Genomic DNA, 17,995 nt, shown 5'->3' with positions numbered 1-17,995 from the left:
ATCTACTGATCTACTGCCTTCCCTCCGCGCTCAGGTTTCTTCACTCAGCTGCTGCGAGAGAGCAGCCGGTGAAAGAGCTCTTTATTAAGTTTATCCTCACTTTAAGTAATGAAATCTGTGGAAATGATATAAGAACCACAGAACACCAGAGTTGTTCAAAGTATATGAGCTTGCTGTGCTAATACAGCAGAATATAGCCCTATATATTTTTGTTTAAATTTATTTTAAAACATGCATGCAGTTTTTATATGTGGAGACTATAGGCTATGTCTTTATTTATTTACCTGTCAGTAGATACTACTCTCTCATGACATCTAATCAAGACTCATAATCCATCAGCCTGTTTTTGCTGATGAAATATGATTGAGGTTTATAGTCTCTTGAATGGCCAGCTGGAATGATCAAAATCCTGCTTTACTTACTGATTGCCTTCAGTACTATCATCCAGAAGTATAAAAATTAAATAATTTTTTGTCATTTTATTACACACCAGTTAGTGAGTGGCGTTTCAAGAGTGCTGATATTTTGTAAATAATAATGGGACATTTTACAACTGTACAGTTTGCATTTCAATGCTTGATGCTTTGACCTAACTCATCAATTTGACCTAACAATAATATATGACCTAACTCATCAATTGGAAATTAATTTGAAAGTCATTTGATATTAATACTAAATAAATAAACCCCAGAATAGCCTCTTTGAATAACATGTTCACAGAGATGTCTGTTTCATTGTTTTCACTGCACACATTATGCATTCATTCACAACTGTTTAGTGTTTAGTGAAAATAATTAGCATATTGTTTGGTTTTGTAAGTTTGTTTCAGACGAGGCAACTTTTGCTTTGTGTTATCCTATCAAAGGCATACTGTTACCAGCAAAGACAAAGCATGGCTAAGATTGGCTTTTGTTAGTTGTTTTGATGTTTGAAATGGCTTTTGTCATTTGAATCTTGTGAAGGGTGGATGTCGAGTCACAGGGTGCTGTCACACAGCTTGGGTGGGGTGAAGGCTGTTACACATAAAAAAAAACAGTGGTGTCTTTTTTAAACGCCCATTAGAGTCAGAGGTTATTTTCCAGAGCATTTCAGACACAAAGAACTATGCTATGAATGATGTACAAGCAGAAAATATTCACAGATTTACAATGATTCATTGATGAAAAATGTGTACAAATTGAAAGCCAACTGAATACTATGACTGAGGAGTATTTCAACAGTTGTGACAGATACTTCTGCCGCCCACACTGTTTGACAAGTCTAGTCTTAACTTGTTGTAGTGTCTGGTTATGCCTAGTGAAAGTATTCTTACTATACACATTCTAATTCTATGTTGTATATCCCAGAACCTGATTCCCATTTTCTTGTATACTACTGAATGACCCACTGCACATGAAATTTAATTTAATAATAACATCAGTTAATTATTGTTCACCTCTAATATGCATGTATGTACAATTTCCTTTCCATTTCTTAATGATTTATGGAAAGTTGCTTCTTGATTCTCTGTTGCTTTAAATAAATAAAGCTTTCATCCTTTGCTGACTATGTACCCTATGCTTTCTTTGGAGGCATGTTAGTGAAGAGCCTTGACATGGAATGCATGCGGCTGTAACCGGACCTGAGCACTTCTTACCCTTTATATTGAAGCAGTAGGGTTTACATAACACATCACATGGATTGTCTAATAATAAAGAGAATTTTAAAACACTATTGGGATATACATCAAGGGTATGTATAAGATTCATACATAGATCCAGAACATAAATTTCAGGCTAAAGACCACCCACAGTCTGTTCACTGATCTCCAGATGCATACTGCAAACAAAATTGACTAGAGATGGCTTATATTGAAAGATTTAATCTGATGGCTGGTGTTATACAACTTTGGATTGATGCAATAAGCACTTTTGAGAAATAACTAATTTCTGTATTTGGTGTTCTGAGCTTCATGTTAAATTGCTTATTAAGTAAAGTGTATATCCCAGATCAGATTGTATTTTGAGTATGTGTGTGTGAAATCATCTGGATTTGCTGAATCCGAATGCCAAAAAAATGATTTAATTTTATTATAGCATGCTGGTTTCTTTACAGCTCAGCTGGACCAACAATGCCATGCAATACTTCTCTACTCCAGATATCAGATGAATCCGCCCCTGTGATTGGTTGTTTTTCATGTCAGTCAGACAAACTGTTTCTGTAGCTTGTTCTTGACCAGAATATGATGCAAAGTGACCCAGACTTTATAATTATATTCAAAAGTCTGGCTATGTGAGATTAGAAGCAGCTAACTTAGGTATACTTTTAAACATAAATGTTGTATGTAAATAGCACATCAACAAGGGGAGTGTGTGGCAAAGCTAACCATAACAGTGCTATAAAGCACTGGATTGTCCAATACAATTCATAGTCCCCTCATATCAGCTATTTCTTCCAGTATGTTCTACTGTAATGTAATGTTTATTGACAAAAACTGGGAGTATGAATGTATTAGATTAACTAACCACAATTATTTTTTGTGATTCCAGATGTTTCTTTAATAAAACAATAGTTGTTGAGGTGGAAAATGAAAAGCACAAAAGAAAAAACAAGAAATATTCAGTTTGCGCCGTGATTTTGTGTGTGTGTGCTTTTTAAACCATTTTAATTAAGTTATATTATTTTAATATAATTTAAATCATTTTAAGTTGTCATGTGGTCTCCTCAGAAGTTTGCTATTTGGGCCCCGGACCCCTGATTGAGAACCACTGTTATAAAGTAAACAGCAATCATCATATGTAACTGTATCAATGAATTGTAGGCAGGCTAAAATGATTCTTGGCATCCTGGAAGCAATTAATCACACAACACTAATGATCCCAGTCAAAGAATGCCAAGAAATTATTGTCATCTCATTTCTCATCTCACCTTGCCATGGAAAATTGTTAACAGCTACAAATAGTGTCATATCTGCACCCAGTCAAAGCCAGTAATGCCCTGTAATCAATTTCCATTAGAGGCACTTTCAGATTTTCTGCTCTCTGAATATATCTGATATGATTTCAACAAACCATCACCCTGATGGTTATTATCAGATAGGCCACATTGTATACTGGGTTCATATAATAATAATAAATTTGTGATTTTCTTCATTAGATTAATAGTTTATATTGTATCAGTTAATAAACTTTCACCTTCATGGTGTCTGTTTAACGCCAATTTTAGACATTCATTTAAAAATGCATATATTTTGTGTGTCTGAAGCTGGCAAGGTTTGAATGCTATATTGCAGACTCAGGAATAATAATAATCAAGTAATATGTATAAAAATTGTGTTTGATTTCCTTAAGCAGCGGTATTGCAGCATCACTCAGAGCAGATCTCATTAGTGAGAAAGCAGAGATCCAGCAGTTAAGCTGCAGATCAGCAGCACTGACAAACTGTCTCATAAAAGCACATACAATGTCTGCACCTGTTATGGGTTTTCATTATTAGAAATGAATGAATAACACTCAAAAAAGGTAATTTGGTTTTTAGTAGCGACTTTGTGGATGTTGGAACAATAACTGTGAAGCATAGTGTAGCCGAACATGAAACAGAAGCTCAGTTGGACATTTTCATTAAATAATAAAAGGTAAGATGTATTCTATTTCTATAAATACTTTAGTCTATATTGTAACAATTTTTAGCATTCGTTGTGTAAGGGTGTCTTTGTGTCTCTCTGTTATTTGTAAAATCTAAAATGTAAAACTATATATAATTATAATTTAATTACACTGTCCAAAAATTATAATATTTTAAAAATATTTTTATAATTTATAAAATTATAATTTTTTAAACCGCTTGTTTGGCTGTAGGAGCCTGGAAGAAAATATTGAATTGTTAGTTGATGTGTATATACTGACACCTTGTGGATATATTGATGCAGTGTCAAAAATGTGAGCAAAAACCGTTCTTTGCCTGTTCTTTATGGTATATATGATGATGAATAGGAAGGTACGATTTGTTCCAAAGCTCTAAAGTTTGTCATATTAGTGTTACATGCTTTCATGTAATGTAATGTCATGTCATGTAATAACTCAAAATATGACAACAGAAGGAACATGAGGTAATATGTTATAGTGTTGTTGTGGATCAGTTGGTCAATCATTATGAATTGGTTTTTGAATACTATGGAAATCAGTAGGGACTACATCCTTCAAATGGTCTTCTTTCGGTTCAGCAGTAAAAAACAAATAATAATAATAATAAAAATACAGTCATACAGTTTTGGAACAACTTGAGGGTAAGTAAATGACGACATGTTTAATTGTTGGGTGAACTATATATATATATATATATATAGTCCATTTTTATGTCCCTAGCCTTTACAGAAATATTACTCTTGAAAAATATTTTAGGGTTAAAATTTACACCTTCTTGAGCCATCAATGTGGCAATATTTATTTATTGTTTTAAATTAATTATAAAAAATGTCAAGCACCACAAAACTGCTCATCCCTACAGCCATGTACAGAGGGAAAGTACTTTATTTTGAGGTCAAAAACAATAATGTATTCATAACTATAAAATATATGATTTAAATGACATAAAAACAAGCAAAAAAGCCAAATAAATATTATAAAATATATAACGAAAGTAGTGGTCCCCTGGAGTTGTGTCACTGGTGTTACCGTTTAACAAAAATCGTTTATTTTGAAATAAAAATCACACTGTTGACATCACTTGACTTCCTTCTTCTTTTTCCTGAAGATCTATGAAGAAAGGCCCATGTTAAGACCACTTTCTCTTTACGGTTATCAGAATTTCTTTTTTTTTTTTATCTCATGATTTCATATGAAGCTTTTAGTTGAACTCAGTGGTATGACTGCTATGATTATTGTTTAGGGAATTGTAACACACTAGAATACAAATGGATTAAACTACTTAATTTAGTGAGTATACCATGACTGACAACAACATGTGGTTTTAAACCTTGCAGTAGCCATTTTGTAAAATACAGTTTTTATGAAAATTGTCACTGTTGTCACTGTCGCTGGTGTCACCTTCCTGATGGGTAACACAGTGAAGATCAGTTCATGTTTATGTTCTTTTACTGAGTGCTTTCACTAATTGCCAAATTAATTCCAAATGTAACGATTTAGACCTATTAATTATAGTTGAAGAATAAGAATCTTTGGTCTAATGTATGTCACTGGCGTTACTGTGTTTTTTTCCTGTCACATTAAATAAAATGTGCCACATGTTATATGATAATAATTGTACATCCATTGAATTCTGCTCAAGAGTTAAGATTTAAAGGATTGCATCATTACTGGTTTATAACTTTGTTTTTTTTCATTGTTATAGCAAATACATGGTTGCACAAATGAACTAACATCATTCAATCACACTTTTAACAAACCTGATTAAAATACATCAAACGTAATCTCCTTATTTGTTGCATTATCATATTTTTCTGTAACTCTGACTACATGTGCTGAAAAAAATTGAGAAATAATATTTCATAAAAATCTTTAATATTGCCAAAGAATTAAGGTAACACCAGTGTCAAAAAATGGTACATGTGGTCTCTAAATAAATGCACAAAAAATATTTAAAAAAATCATTAAGCTGCCATTTAAGTGTATTTATAAAGTCAAAAGGTAATCTAATAATGTGGTCTAAGTTTAAATGTTAGAGAGAGGGAAAAAACAATACCAAAAGTGGACATTTCTGTAGAATGAACCTTATATATATATTGTATGAAATTCCTGCATTTCACTATAGCCAATATATTAAAAGAATAGTTCACCCAAAAATTCTGTCATAATTTACTCACCCTCATGTCGTTTCAAACCTGTATAAGTTTCTTTCTTATGTTGAACACAAAAGAAGATATTTTAAAGAATTTTGAAAAACCAAACAGTTGTAGTAGTATTCTTCAAAAAATATCTTCTTTTATGTTCAACAAAAGAAACAAACTGGGACTGTACCCTTTCAAAAGGTATTAATATGTACTAATATTATATATCCACCTTTTCAGATTACACTGAGTTTCTAGGTGATGCTCAACACCTGCACTCACAAAATCAACCACACTGGTTTTAGTTGTGTAGCAACAATTATTGTCCACTAGATGGAGATAATAGCCTTTAATTGTAAGAAGCACAACAACTAAGCATCAAAGTTCTTTTCTCTTTCTTTCTTAAAGTAAAATAATTGTCTATTGTTTAAATTATTGCTGAAAATCCATTACTTTATTGTAAAATTATTATTATTATTATTATTAAGGTTAGTGTCCAAAAAAGCATTTTCCCTTTGTGGCAAGTACTTTACGACCCAATATGTTACAATGTGTGTCTTATAATGTATACACAATGTCAACATGTGTTCAGTTAATCTTATTCCGGAGAAATAACAGGTAAAAAACAATCCCATTCTAAAAAAAGAGTAAAAGTGACATTTAGTTAAAGTCTCACCTGCATAATTTAAATTTATATTCAGTGTATTCAGCTCATTTATCTATCATTTGTGTTTACATAAAAAAAAAAAATTATTTTACTTTTATCAAAAATGTTGGCATATATAAATATGTATATACAACCCGAATTCCGGAAATGTTGGGACGTTTTTAAAATTTGAATAATATGAAAACTAAAAGACTTTCAAATCACATGAGCTAATATTTTATTCACAATAGAACATAGAGAACATAGCAAATGTTTAAACAGAGAAATTTTACACTTTTATCCACTACATGAGCTCATTTCAAATTTGATGTCTTCTACAGGTCTCAAAAATTCATTTTGAATAGATTCAGCTGGGAGAACATCTAGCAACTAATTAAGTTAATTGACATCAGGTCTGTAACATGATTAGCTATGAAAGGGATGTCTTAGAGAGGCAGAGTCTATCAGAAGTAAAGATGGGCAGAGCATCTCCAATCTGTGAAAGAGTGCGTAAAAAGATTGTGGAATTCTTTACAAACAATGTTCCACAACGTCAAACTGCAAAGGCTTTTCAAATCTCATCATCTACAGTGCATAACATCATCAAAAGATTTAGAGAAACTGGAGAAATCTCTGTGCGTAAGGGACAAGGCTGAAGACCTTTGTTGGATGCCCATGGTCTTCGGCCCTCAGACAACACTGGCAATACTCATTGGCATGATTCTGTCACTGACATTACTAAATGGGCCCAGGAATACTTCCAGAAACCACTGTTGGTAAACACAATTCTCCGTGCCATCTGCAGATGCCAACTAAAGCTCTATCATGCAAAAAGGAAGCCATATGTGAACATGGTCCAAAAGCGCCGTCATGTCCTGTGGGCATGTGTTTCAAAGTGGAAAAGTGTTCTATGGTCAGACGAGTCCAAATTTTGTTGGAAATCACGGACGCCGTGCCCTCCGGGCTAAAGAGGAGGGAGACCTTCCAGCATGTTATGATGGTATGGAGGTGCATAAGTACATACAGTATGGGCAGCTTGCATGTTTTGGAAGGCACTATCAATGCTGAAAGGTAAAGGTTTTAAAGCAACATATGCTCCCCTCCAGACGATGTCTATTTGAGGGAAGGCTTAGTGTAGGACAATGCAAAACCACATACTACAGCTGTTACAACAGCAGGGCTTCGTAGTAGAAGAGTCTGGGTGCTGAATTGGTGTGCCTGCAGTCCAGATCTTTCACCTATAGAGAACTTTAGAACTTTCAGCGCATCATTAAATGAAAAATACGTCAAAGATGACCACAAACTCTTCAGCATCTAGAAACCTATATCAGGCAAGAATAGGACCAAATTCCAACACCAAAACTCCAGAAACTCATACTCAAACTGAATCAGTATTACAACCTCCCTACACCCTCCCTTATTTCTGAATAAAGTTCTCACACATTTGTCATTGCTATAAATTGCTAAATAAAAACATTTATATTGGTTCTGATTGGTGACTGCAAAAATATAAAACACGTTATTGAAAACTCCACACGGTGGCATGAGAGACTTCAGAGGAGTTCCCACCCACAGCCTCTGATACTGTGATTCTTGCTATGTTTATCCAGGAGCAGCCAGATCACTAACTGTATAAGTTTCTTTCTTATGTTGAACACAAAAGAAGATATTTTAAAGAATTTTGAAAAACCAAACAGTTGTAGTAGTATTCTTCAAAAAATATCTTCTTTTATGTTCAACAAAAGAAACAAACTGGGACTGTACCCTTTCAAAAGGTATTAATATGTACTAATATATCCACCTTTTCAGATTACACTGAGTTTCTAGGTGATGCTCAACACCTGCACTCACAAAATCAACCACACTGATTTTAGTTGTGTAGCAACAATTATTGTCCACTAGATGGAGATAATAGCCTTTAATTGTAAGAAGCACAACAACTAAGCATCAAAGTTCTTTTCTTTTCTCTTTCTTTCTTAAAGTAAAATAATTGTCTATTGTTTAAATTATTGCTGAAAATCCATTACATTTATTGTAAAATTATTATTATTATTATTATTAAGGTTAGTGTCCAAAAAAGCATTTTCCCTTTGTGGCAAGTACTTTACGACCCAATATGTTACAATGTGTGTCTTATAATGTATACACAATGTCAACATGTGTTCAGTTAATCTTATTCCGGAGAAATAACAGGTAAAAAACAATCCCATTCTAAAAAAAGAGTAAAAGTGACATTTAGTTAAAGTCTCACCTGCATAATTTAAATTTATATTCAGTGTATTCAGCTCATTTATCTATCATTTGTGTTTACATAAAAAAAAAATTATTTTACTTTTATCAAAAATGTTGGCATATATAAATATGTATATACAACCCGAATTCCGGAAATGTTGGGACGTTTTTAAAATTTGAATAATATGAAAACTAAAAGACTTTCAAATCACATGAGCTAATATTTTATTCACAATAGAACATAGAGAACATAGCAAATGTTTAAACAGAGAAATTTTACACTTTTATCCACTACATAAGCTCATTTCAAATTTGATGTCTTCTACAGGTCTCAAAAATTCATTTTGAATAGATTCAGCTGGGAGAACATCTAGCAACTAATTAAGTTAATTGACATCAGGTCTGTAACATGATTAGCTATGAAAGGGATGTCTTAGAGAGGCAGAGTCTATCAGAAGTAAAGATGGGCAGAGCATCTCCAATCTGTGAAAGAGTGCGTAAAAAGATTGTGGAATTCTTTACAAACAATGTTCCACAACGTCAAACTGCAAAGGCTTTTCAAATCTCATCATCTACAGTGCATAACATCATCAAAAGATTTAGAGAAACTGGAGAAATCTCTGTGCGTAAGGGACAAGGCTGAAGACCTTTGTTGGATGCCCATGGTCTTCGGCCCTCAGACAACACTGGCAATACTCATTGGCATGATTCTGTCACTGACATTACTAAATGGGCCCAGGAATACTTCCAGAAACCACTGTTGGTAAACACAATTCTCCGTGCCATCTGCAGATGCCAACTAAAGCTCTATCATGCAAAAAGGAAGCCATATGTGAACATGGTCCAAAAGCGCCGTCATGTCCTGTGGGCATGCGTTTCAAAGTGGAAAAGTGTTCTATGGTCAGACGAGTCCAAATTTTGTTGGAAATCACGGACGCCGTGCCCTCCGGGCTAAAGAGGAGGGAGACCTTCCAGCATGTTATGATGGTATGGAGGTGCATAAGTACATACAGTATGGGCAGCTTGCATGTTTTGGAAGGCACTATCAATGCTGAAAGGTAAAGGTTTTAAAGCAACATATGCTCCCCTCCAGACGATGTCTATTTGAGGGAAGGCTTAGTGTAGGACAATGCAAAACCACATACTACAGCTGTTACAACAGCAGGGCTTCGTAGTAGAAGAGTCTGGGTGCTGAATTGGTGTGCCTGCAGTCCAGATCTTTCACCTATAGAGAACTTTAGAACTTTCGGCGCATCATTAAATGAAAAATACGTCAAAGATGACCACAAACTCTTCAGCATCTAGAAACCTATATCAGGCAAGAATAGGACCAAATTCCAACACCAAAACTCCAGAAACTCATACTCAAACTGAATCAGTATTACAACCTCCCTACACCCTCCCTTATTTCTGAATAAAGTTCTCACACATTTGTCATTGCTATAAATTGCTAAATAAAAACATTTATATTGGTTCTGATTGGTGACTGCAAAAATATAAAACACGTTATTGAAAACTCCACACGGTGGCATGAGAGACTTCAGAGGAGTTCCCACCCACAGCCTCTGATACTGTGATTCTTGCTATGTTTATCCAGGAGCAGCCAGATCACTAACTGGACTGAGAAATTCACACAGAGAGAAAGACCCAGAGCTGACACACTCACTCTCACTATTCTTCTTCCATGGATTGCTAAAATATAGAGATGAACAGAGAGATGACTTACCAATACACATTTGAACCAGGATGCTTACGCTTGGCCTTGGGATGATGCATTGCATGACTGGAACCATAAGGAGGCAACAAAGATTTAGAGCAGCACTTGAACAGAAGCATTTCTGTTCGACATGGATTCTACTGGACTAGAGACTTCTGGATTTTCATACCACCAAGCAACAGAGAGACGTTCAATGTCTTATTGAGAAGATATGTGAGTGATGTCAGAAAGTTACATTTAAATGATTACATCCAAATTTAATCAATTTGATAAACAAATTGTAAGTTACATTAAAAGTCTCCAGTGTAGCAATGTTTTTATAATTTTAATCAAATTTAAATGCTTAATAATAACTGTTGAGATTATATTTAATGTATGTAATATTAATATAATTATATTTGAATATATGTATATAATGTATTATAATTGTATTAATTATATAGTACTAAATATAATAAATATTATCATTCATATTGTTTTTATTTTGGGGTAAAATGTGAGTTTGGAACAAAAAGGAAACCAAAACAATTCTGTTAAACCCAAACCAAGACCTACCTACACAATGACCCTTGCGTATCAAATATTGCTTTCTCTCAAACACACGCTTTTCAGTCTGTTTCCCATAGACATAATCATAAAAGAGAAGTGTTACTATAGCCCGCTGACAGAACAGTGATAAAATGTTTCTAACAAGATCAGAGACAATCCCAAGGGTGAAACATCTAAAGATAAGTCAATTTAAAGACTTGTTAGCACAAAGATGTGCATTTTTAAAGCTGCAGTCCTGTTGATCCTTACAGTTGCTCTGACTGTAGTCATACTAAAGAACCTGTAACTATTTTTAAGTGATGCTCTTTAGAATGCAATTAATGATTCATTTTGTTGCTACCTGTCACAGTCCCTTCATATCTGCTTGTGGACACATATTGTGTGTGCAAATGGTGGAATTCATTTAGACTTTCTGAACCCGTATTGATCTCTAAACCCCATTGAACACAGTCAACAATGACTTGCATGCAAAATCAATGTGCTCCAAATGTTTGCTCACACAAAAACCGTGGGTAACACATCTGCTATTCTTGGTTTAGATGTTGTGTGATAGTTACAGCTTCAATAACACTGACATCTAATGCACAGGACTGCCATTTATTAAGACATTACGTAAGACAAATGTACATTCAGAATCATTAGCCAGCAAAATCATTTAGATGTGATGAACCTTTGAAGTCCTGTCTTTTTTCATTAGAATCCAATTAGTTTATCATTCTTTGAGTGACACCCTTATGCCCTAACCTCATTAAATTCATGAAAAAGCCCCTTGAACCAACATAAATTTGACCACTTATAATGCAGCATTTAGATGCATGTGAATGCATGCAGTCAGACTAGCTTTTTGGCCCTTCGTAGTAAAAAATGTAGACACCTCTAGCTAAACTAGACAATTCAAGCATTATAATTACCTGAGCTTGTGGTAAGTTGAATGAATGAGATCAACAGTTTCATTTAGTCTTTTGTTCTCTTCCGTTCTTTTCAAAGATGCTGTTTTTAACAAGTACTGTCAACAGGCATTTTTAGCAGTTCATTAGGCAAGAGTCATCTTGTATGCTGCTAAAATGTGGTCATGGCGTCTTTCTCACCACATTGTATACAGAGGGTCCACCTTTATGCAAGTTATTGCTTGTTGGAAAATAATCATTCATAGACCACAGCAGAAAAAAATCTGGAATTGATCCAACTTCCTTATATCTCCGTGATCTCCTAGATGGATCCATTTCACTTATACTCCCTCATTCTAATTCCACTCTAAGTTCCCAAACTAGCCTTGATCTTCTACTTTCTTCACATGTGCTTTTTTCCCTTTGTTGTTGAAAGCATGATGGCTCAGAACCCTGCCCTTCTGCTGTTTCCTCTGGCGGTGTGTCCACCTACTTGTGGCATTGATACTCCCACTCCCTACTTCTCACAAGATTTTGATTTGCTGCCCGCTCATTAAAACCAGCTTGTTTGGAAGTAATTTAGCACACACCCATGTCTTGGGTAAACAGGCTGAATGGGGTTTCCCTATATATACAATATGCATAGAATGGTTAAATGAACACATGAGACCAGATCAGGACTTGAATGGCCAGCGAGTCAGTGTCTCAGTTCTTCTTTTGAGTTTGTCTCTGGTGCTCAGGATTGTCAGCTCTACCTCTGGCAACAGTCAAAGACCTGACAGCAGTTGTGCAACATCAGCTCGTCCCTAAGTGCTCCTTTCTGAGAGTTTAAACCAAAACACTTTCACTATTTCGAGTCCTAGAACTCTTTTGGTTTTGTGCACATTGTGACATTTTTGTCAGACTTCTAACTATTACAAATGCAATTTATGAAATACTTTTGTAGTCTTTAAAATGTCTAGATTTGAAACTGAAATGTTTAAAAATGAATCATCTTTTATCATACAATCAGATCACTTTTTGAAATGGTATGTTGAAATGACTATATTCAGCTGATAGCTAACAATAGCTTTCAATATTTAAACTTCAAAGTTCAGTATCACTTGAGCTCGTGATTTCATTTCTAAGAGGACTTTGTGATTTTGATCTGTTCTACAGAACCCTTATCATAAATGCTACATTGAACACTAACATATAGCTGATTTACCAATTTGCCTACTTGTTACTAAAGTAGTGTTAATGCAATGTACATGAATTAATTTCCAAATAAACTTGTATGCACACACACACACACACACATAAATGTGGGCAATGTGACCTAAAAAATGTGAATATAAATGAAAGAATTCACACAGTCAACTTTATTTAACGCAATATAATTTATACCAGATCTTGGAGTCTTAAAGGCCTGAATAATTTACATTGATGTACATTTACTTTTGACAGGCTGATGAAAAACATGAACTGCATCTGAAGATAATGCTGGTTCAATTATTCTTTCCCGTACAGCTCCAACATTAAAAACTCACGAGAAGTCACAACAAAAAAAAAGGAGGAAAAAAAATGAAGAACTCCCAAAATAAATTTTGGTTTATTGTCGCACAACAAATTTCACACATACATCAAACAGGCCACAAATAGATAGCAATTTAATAGACAAGAAAGAAAAGAAGAAAATTCTTTTCTTTTGGCCTTGCCCTCTCATACAATCCAACTACGTATGATACAACTGATGTACATACACAAAGTTACTGGAATGCTTTGAATTAATGTTTTTTTTTCATGGTTTTCTGCAATTTTTCATTTCTTTTTTTGCTTAGTTTTTTTACAAGTTTCTTTTGAGATAACATGACATGGTCAAACCACAAGTAAAATCTATTTCATAGAGAAGCATCAACTTCAAAGCACCGTTTGGTAACCAGAGATCACTGTCAAAAATGGCTGACCTCCTAACAATATGTACAAAAATATAAAATGTAAATAAAAATACAAACAAATTTTTCCTTTTAAAGTATTTTTGTAAGAAGGTAGAGCTTTGAAGTCTTGGTTGTTTCTACAAAATCTGCAGTTAGGTGTGTACACGGATGCTGGACTCTACTTGATGATGACCATGTTTTTCCTCCCCCAGTGGACGAGTTAAGGAAAGGAGGGATGAGAAGATTTCCAGCAGAGTAGCTTCTTACACATCAGTCTTTTGCTTCTTGGGTTCAACATCATCCTAAAAATGGTAGCCAAACAGAGTTAATACAGTTTGTAAGGTCAGACTTGCACACTTATCTAAGGATTTCACTGCATAGTGGAAATTACCTCATCATCATCATCATCATCATCCTCGGCCGCTCTTTTTCCTGTGCCACCCTCAGCCTCATCATCTTCATCATCATCATCATCACCACCACCTGTAATGTAGTTATTCATTCTTAGTATTGCATCTTTGTTTATATGTCTTGGTTGTCAACACAAAGGTGGAGCTACAGCAGGATGTTTTTTTTAATCATTCAATTGATTTATTTAAGGCCTTGCCTTCTCCATCATCTTCCTCATCTTCTTCAGCCACATCATCATCTTCCTCATCTACTTCATTTTCTGGATCGCCGTTCTCCTCATTTTCCTAAAAATATAACATTATGAGTTATCATGGGTAACACCTGAGGTCATTTGGAAACTATTACAAGCAGTACTGGGCAATGAAAAGAGAAAAGTTGTGGAAACTTACAGCATTTCCATTAGCAGGGGCATCCTTTCCGTTTTCTGCCTCCTCAACCTGCTTCTTTTCTTTAAGGTCCTAAATGAAGAAAAAAATATGGCTCTGTAATTGCTTCAGTTACTTATCTGATGTAGGAAATTAAACTAGACCCATACTGAATTCGCATCCTCTTATTTGTGGGACGTGCTTCCATTACACATTTGAAACGCGACACTTCCACACTCTTTATTCATTGGACGTCTCTCTTCCATCCCCGCCTGGTTTAAATACCATATTGAGGTGTTGTAATTTGATACGTCGATGGCGTTAGCGCCAATGCGCGCTGTAGTTCAGTTTATAATGCACATGATTGCGCTTGATATAGACACGCCCGCTAAAAAACTACAACTCCCAGATCACAATTAGTGAATATTTTAACTCAGCCAATAAGAGGCGAACTCGACCAAAGAGAGGCAGGACCGACAAACCTCAGAGAAAGAGAGGGAGTGAGAGAAAGAGAAAGAGACAGAAGGGGGGAACAATAGCGTTGTGCTATTGGGCCTTTAACAATTCGTTTTTTTCAAGCACTATATTGTTGTTCCCTCGAGAATGATCATTATTCTCAAGCGAAGCCGTTTTATTTATCAAATTGTTTAACACGCTGCATCTTCATGGTTTGAAAACGCAGACTTTCATCGCTCTGAATACCACAGGATGTGCCTCCATTCAGCAGCTCGGTCGTATTAATAAATTTAGGTCATAATCCTCAGTTTTTAAGCCGGTTAGCGTCTACATCACGCCTGCAACGCCTTCTCACACCGTCACCATTTACATGCCGCGCTGTACCACCACTGAGCGTCAGTGAGCCATAGATGAATAATGAGCATATGCCACGATCTACAGAATAATACTGACCCATATATTGATCAAACAAACAGCGTGGGCAACAACCCTTTAACCTGATGCGAAATCATCTCCGTATTTCATAGGCACACTTAAGATACGTAACGTTAGGCTTATAAAAACCGGGACGCTGCAAAAAAAAAAAAAAAAAAACCTTAATAAAGGACAAACGGGTCATAAATGTTGTGCCCACAACCGGTAGACGAGTCCAGTGATCTTTATGTGTCATCAGCAGAGATTGAGCACCCCACGCTTGATAAGTCCGGTGGAAAACGATCGCTTACATTGATAGACTGCGGGGCTGTTCACAGAGGACGCTCACAAGCAGCTGGACGGAGCGCAACGGAATGAAACGGAACGGAACGGAACAAGGGGTCTCGAGACGCGTTTTTAAAAGTTAAACGGAGCCGCTGCGTCTTAAAAACGCGGCACGCATGCACGAAACGATAGAATAACCGCGAGACGCATCACTACGCTCAAAGACGTCGGTCTAGAATAGGTTTATCTTTGCAAATAATAAAAAATACAACAGCTGGAAGCGAGAAAGCATCATTTACGGAGGTCCCTTAACTTCGGTGTTCGCGTTCACCTCCGGAGCAGACCGCGCGCTACAAAAGGAACTCATTCAGACAGATTGCTGCATCCGCAGCGGGACAAGTTTACGCACAGACATCGCAGATACAAATAATTACATATTTCGATACTCGCTAATCCAAAGTGAAAGAAAAAAAAGAGACCTCTTTTCTTTCATTTAAGAAATTATCAGCCATCCCCACAGAGCCGGACTATAGGTAGACTATAGCCCAATAAAGCTCATATCTTAAGTAGTTTAGTCAATGTATGGTGAACTCATTTTCACCAAGAAAAGTGAAGTGTAACCTGAACTTGACAGAACTTAAAAGGCAACGCGACCTAACGCTCCCGTTAAACCGTAAATCCGAGGCAGGTTGGCTCACAACTCACAAGCTACTCCTAAAATAAAATTACGTTTTTATTACACTTGAAATATCGGTCAAACATGAAGTAGCCACATTTAAAAAACCAGGAAACATGCTTTATTCCGAGTGGCATCGTGAACCGTGAAGGCTGCAGTAACTTGTGACAGAATCACCGCGTCTCGCGCACTGCCTTCAATCATCGAGCCTATAAGAAGTCAAAGAAACTCGTGCAACAAACCATATACACCGAGTAGAGATTATGCTTACGACCATCTGCGTCCATCTCTCGCACTATACTTTTTAAAGAGGAACCGAGAAACCGCTTGAATAAACAAAGAACCCGCGTAGAATCCGAACTAAACAGCTTTTAGTTGCAAATGTCTCTGTAAAGAAGCTCAACTTCAGCACACCTAACATTATACCATCCAAAGTCTTCAAAGTGACAGTGAGAGGTCATAACACCGACAAAATTTGCAAACAGTGTTCCAGTGATGCTGTATGCCTATTTCCATGCCAAATCCCATATTTCATATAGTTCGTTTATTCAAATTAATAAAACGCAGCATCTTTACAAATCAGTGTATAACTGAAGTTGCATTACCTTGGCGGAGACTTCCGAGCTGGTATCGACTTTTGTGTCAGACATTTTTCCTAAATGTTAAGAATATAATGGGATCTCGGAACAAAATAATATAAAGAGAAATACGAGATGTGTATAATTAAAAAAAAGGCTATTAAGCGTCTGTAGCGAGCTCGCGCGGAGGCAGAGCGGTTAATATAGAAGACTGGGCGGAGCTTCAAGGCGGGCGGTTTTCAGTGATTGGTCAGTGTTGCAAAAACTCCGCTCCTCTGATTGGTCAAGATGGAACAATGGACAGTATTTCTACTAATTTAGACTCCGCCTCCAAACCAACCTCTGACTCATTTATGTGTGGAATAACTGTGGATCCATACTATCCTGGTCAACCTCCCCTTGATGGATGGCCTAGATGGGCTCATCATCCTTTCCTTAAAATTAAAAAAACCTTGCGTACGAAAAACGAACGATATATAATGGTTCAACCCATCTCAAACATTTATTTTTCTCACAGAAAACCAAACAAGCATGGAGTTTGTATGTAACAGCTATTTATATTTTTCCAAATATATGTTTTTCCATATCATGGTGACACTTACATGTCACTGACCACGTTGTTACTTCACCTCATCATTAACAATCTTTTGTTAATTTCTTTTAGATGTGTCTTGCAAACTATCCAGCAGTGATAAGCGTGTTTAATTTACACAGGGGCGTAGATTACTGTTTTTTAGGCGGCGCGTAAACTTCAGCTCTATTGAAAGAAAGGTCACGCTCAACGAGTATAATATTGCGGCAGTTAGTGGACGCCCCTCTGGTGAAACCTGCTCAACGTTTGATTGACAGCTCTCAAACCCCGCCCCTTTACCGATATTTCCACTGGGTATGTAAAAATATCACCCTGAGTGATTTATTTAGACCGTCTTATAGACATAACATAGGAAGGAAGAGCGAAAAACAACATGCAGTCAGTTCTAGTAATTTGAGTAAGACAAAAATCACAGTCGCGATTTTTTTAAGATGTTTAACTTAACCGAGATTGCTCTCATTCGCAAACACGGATGATTTGGCGGGCTAGTGAAGGATAACGGATATA

General features: G+C 35.9%; 1 protein-coding gene across 2 annotated transcripts; it reads right to left on the bottom strand.

Moving 5' to 3' along the window:
* Positions 1–13,367: 13,367 nt before the first annotated feature.
* Positions 13,368–17,115, bottom strand: ptmaa (prothymosin alpha a). 2 transcript variants are annotated; one of them, XM_079377149.1, is made up of 5 exons: positions 16,924–17,115; positions 14,512–14,580; positions 14,319–14,406; positions 14,103–14,194; positions 13,368–14,013 (listed from the first exon to the last, which is right to left on the bottom strand). In XM_079377149.1, exons 1-5 carry the CDS (start codon positions 16,966–16,968, stop codon positions 13,975–13,977), a joined length of 333 nt encoding a protein of 110 aa, XP_079233275.1. In that variant the 5' UTR covers positions 16,969–17,115; the 3' UTR covers positions 13,368–13,974. The 2 variants fall into 2 exon arrangements, with proteins under 2 accessions (XP_079233275.1, XP_079233276.1); XM_079377150.1 differs by having other exon boundaries at positions 13,368–14,015; positions 14,111–14,194; positions 16,924–17,059.
* Positions 17,116–17,995: the final 880 nt, after the last annotated feature.

The sequence above is a fragment of the Barbus barbus genome (genome assembly GCF_936440315.1).
Source record: "Barbus barbus genome assembly, chromosome: 25".
Lineage (NCBI taxonomy): Eukaryota > Metazoa > Chordata > Actinopteri > Cypriniformes > Cyprinidae > Barbus > Barbus barbus.
Note: the sequence above shows the minus strand (reverse complement) of the source record. Positions and strands in the feature narration are given on the sequence as shown.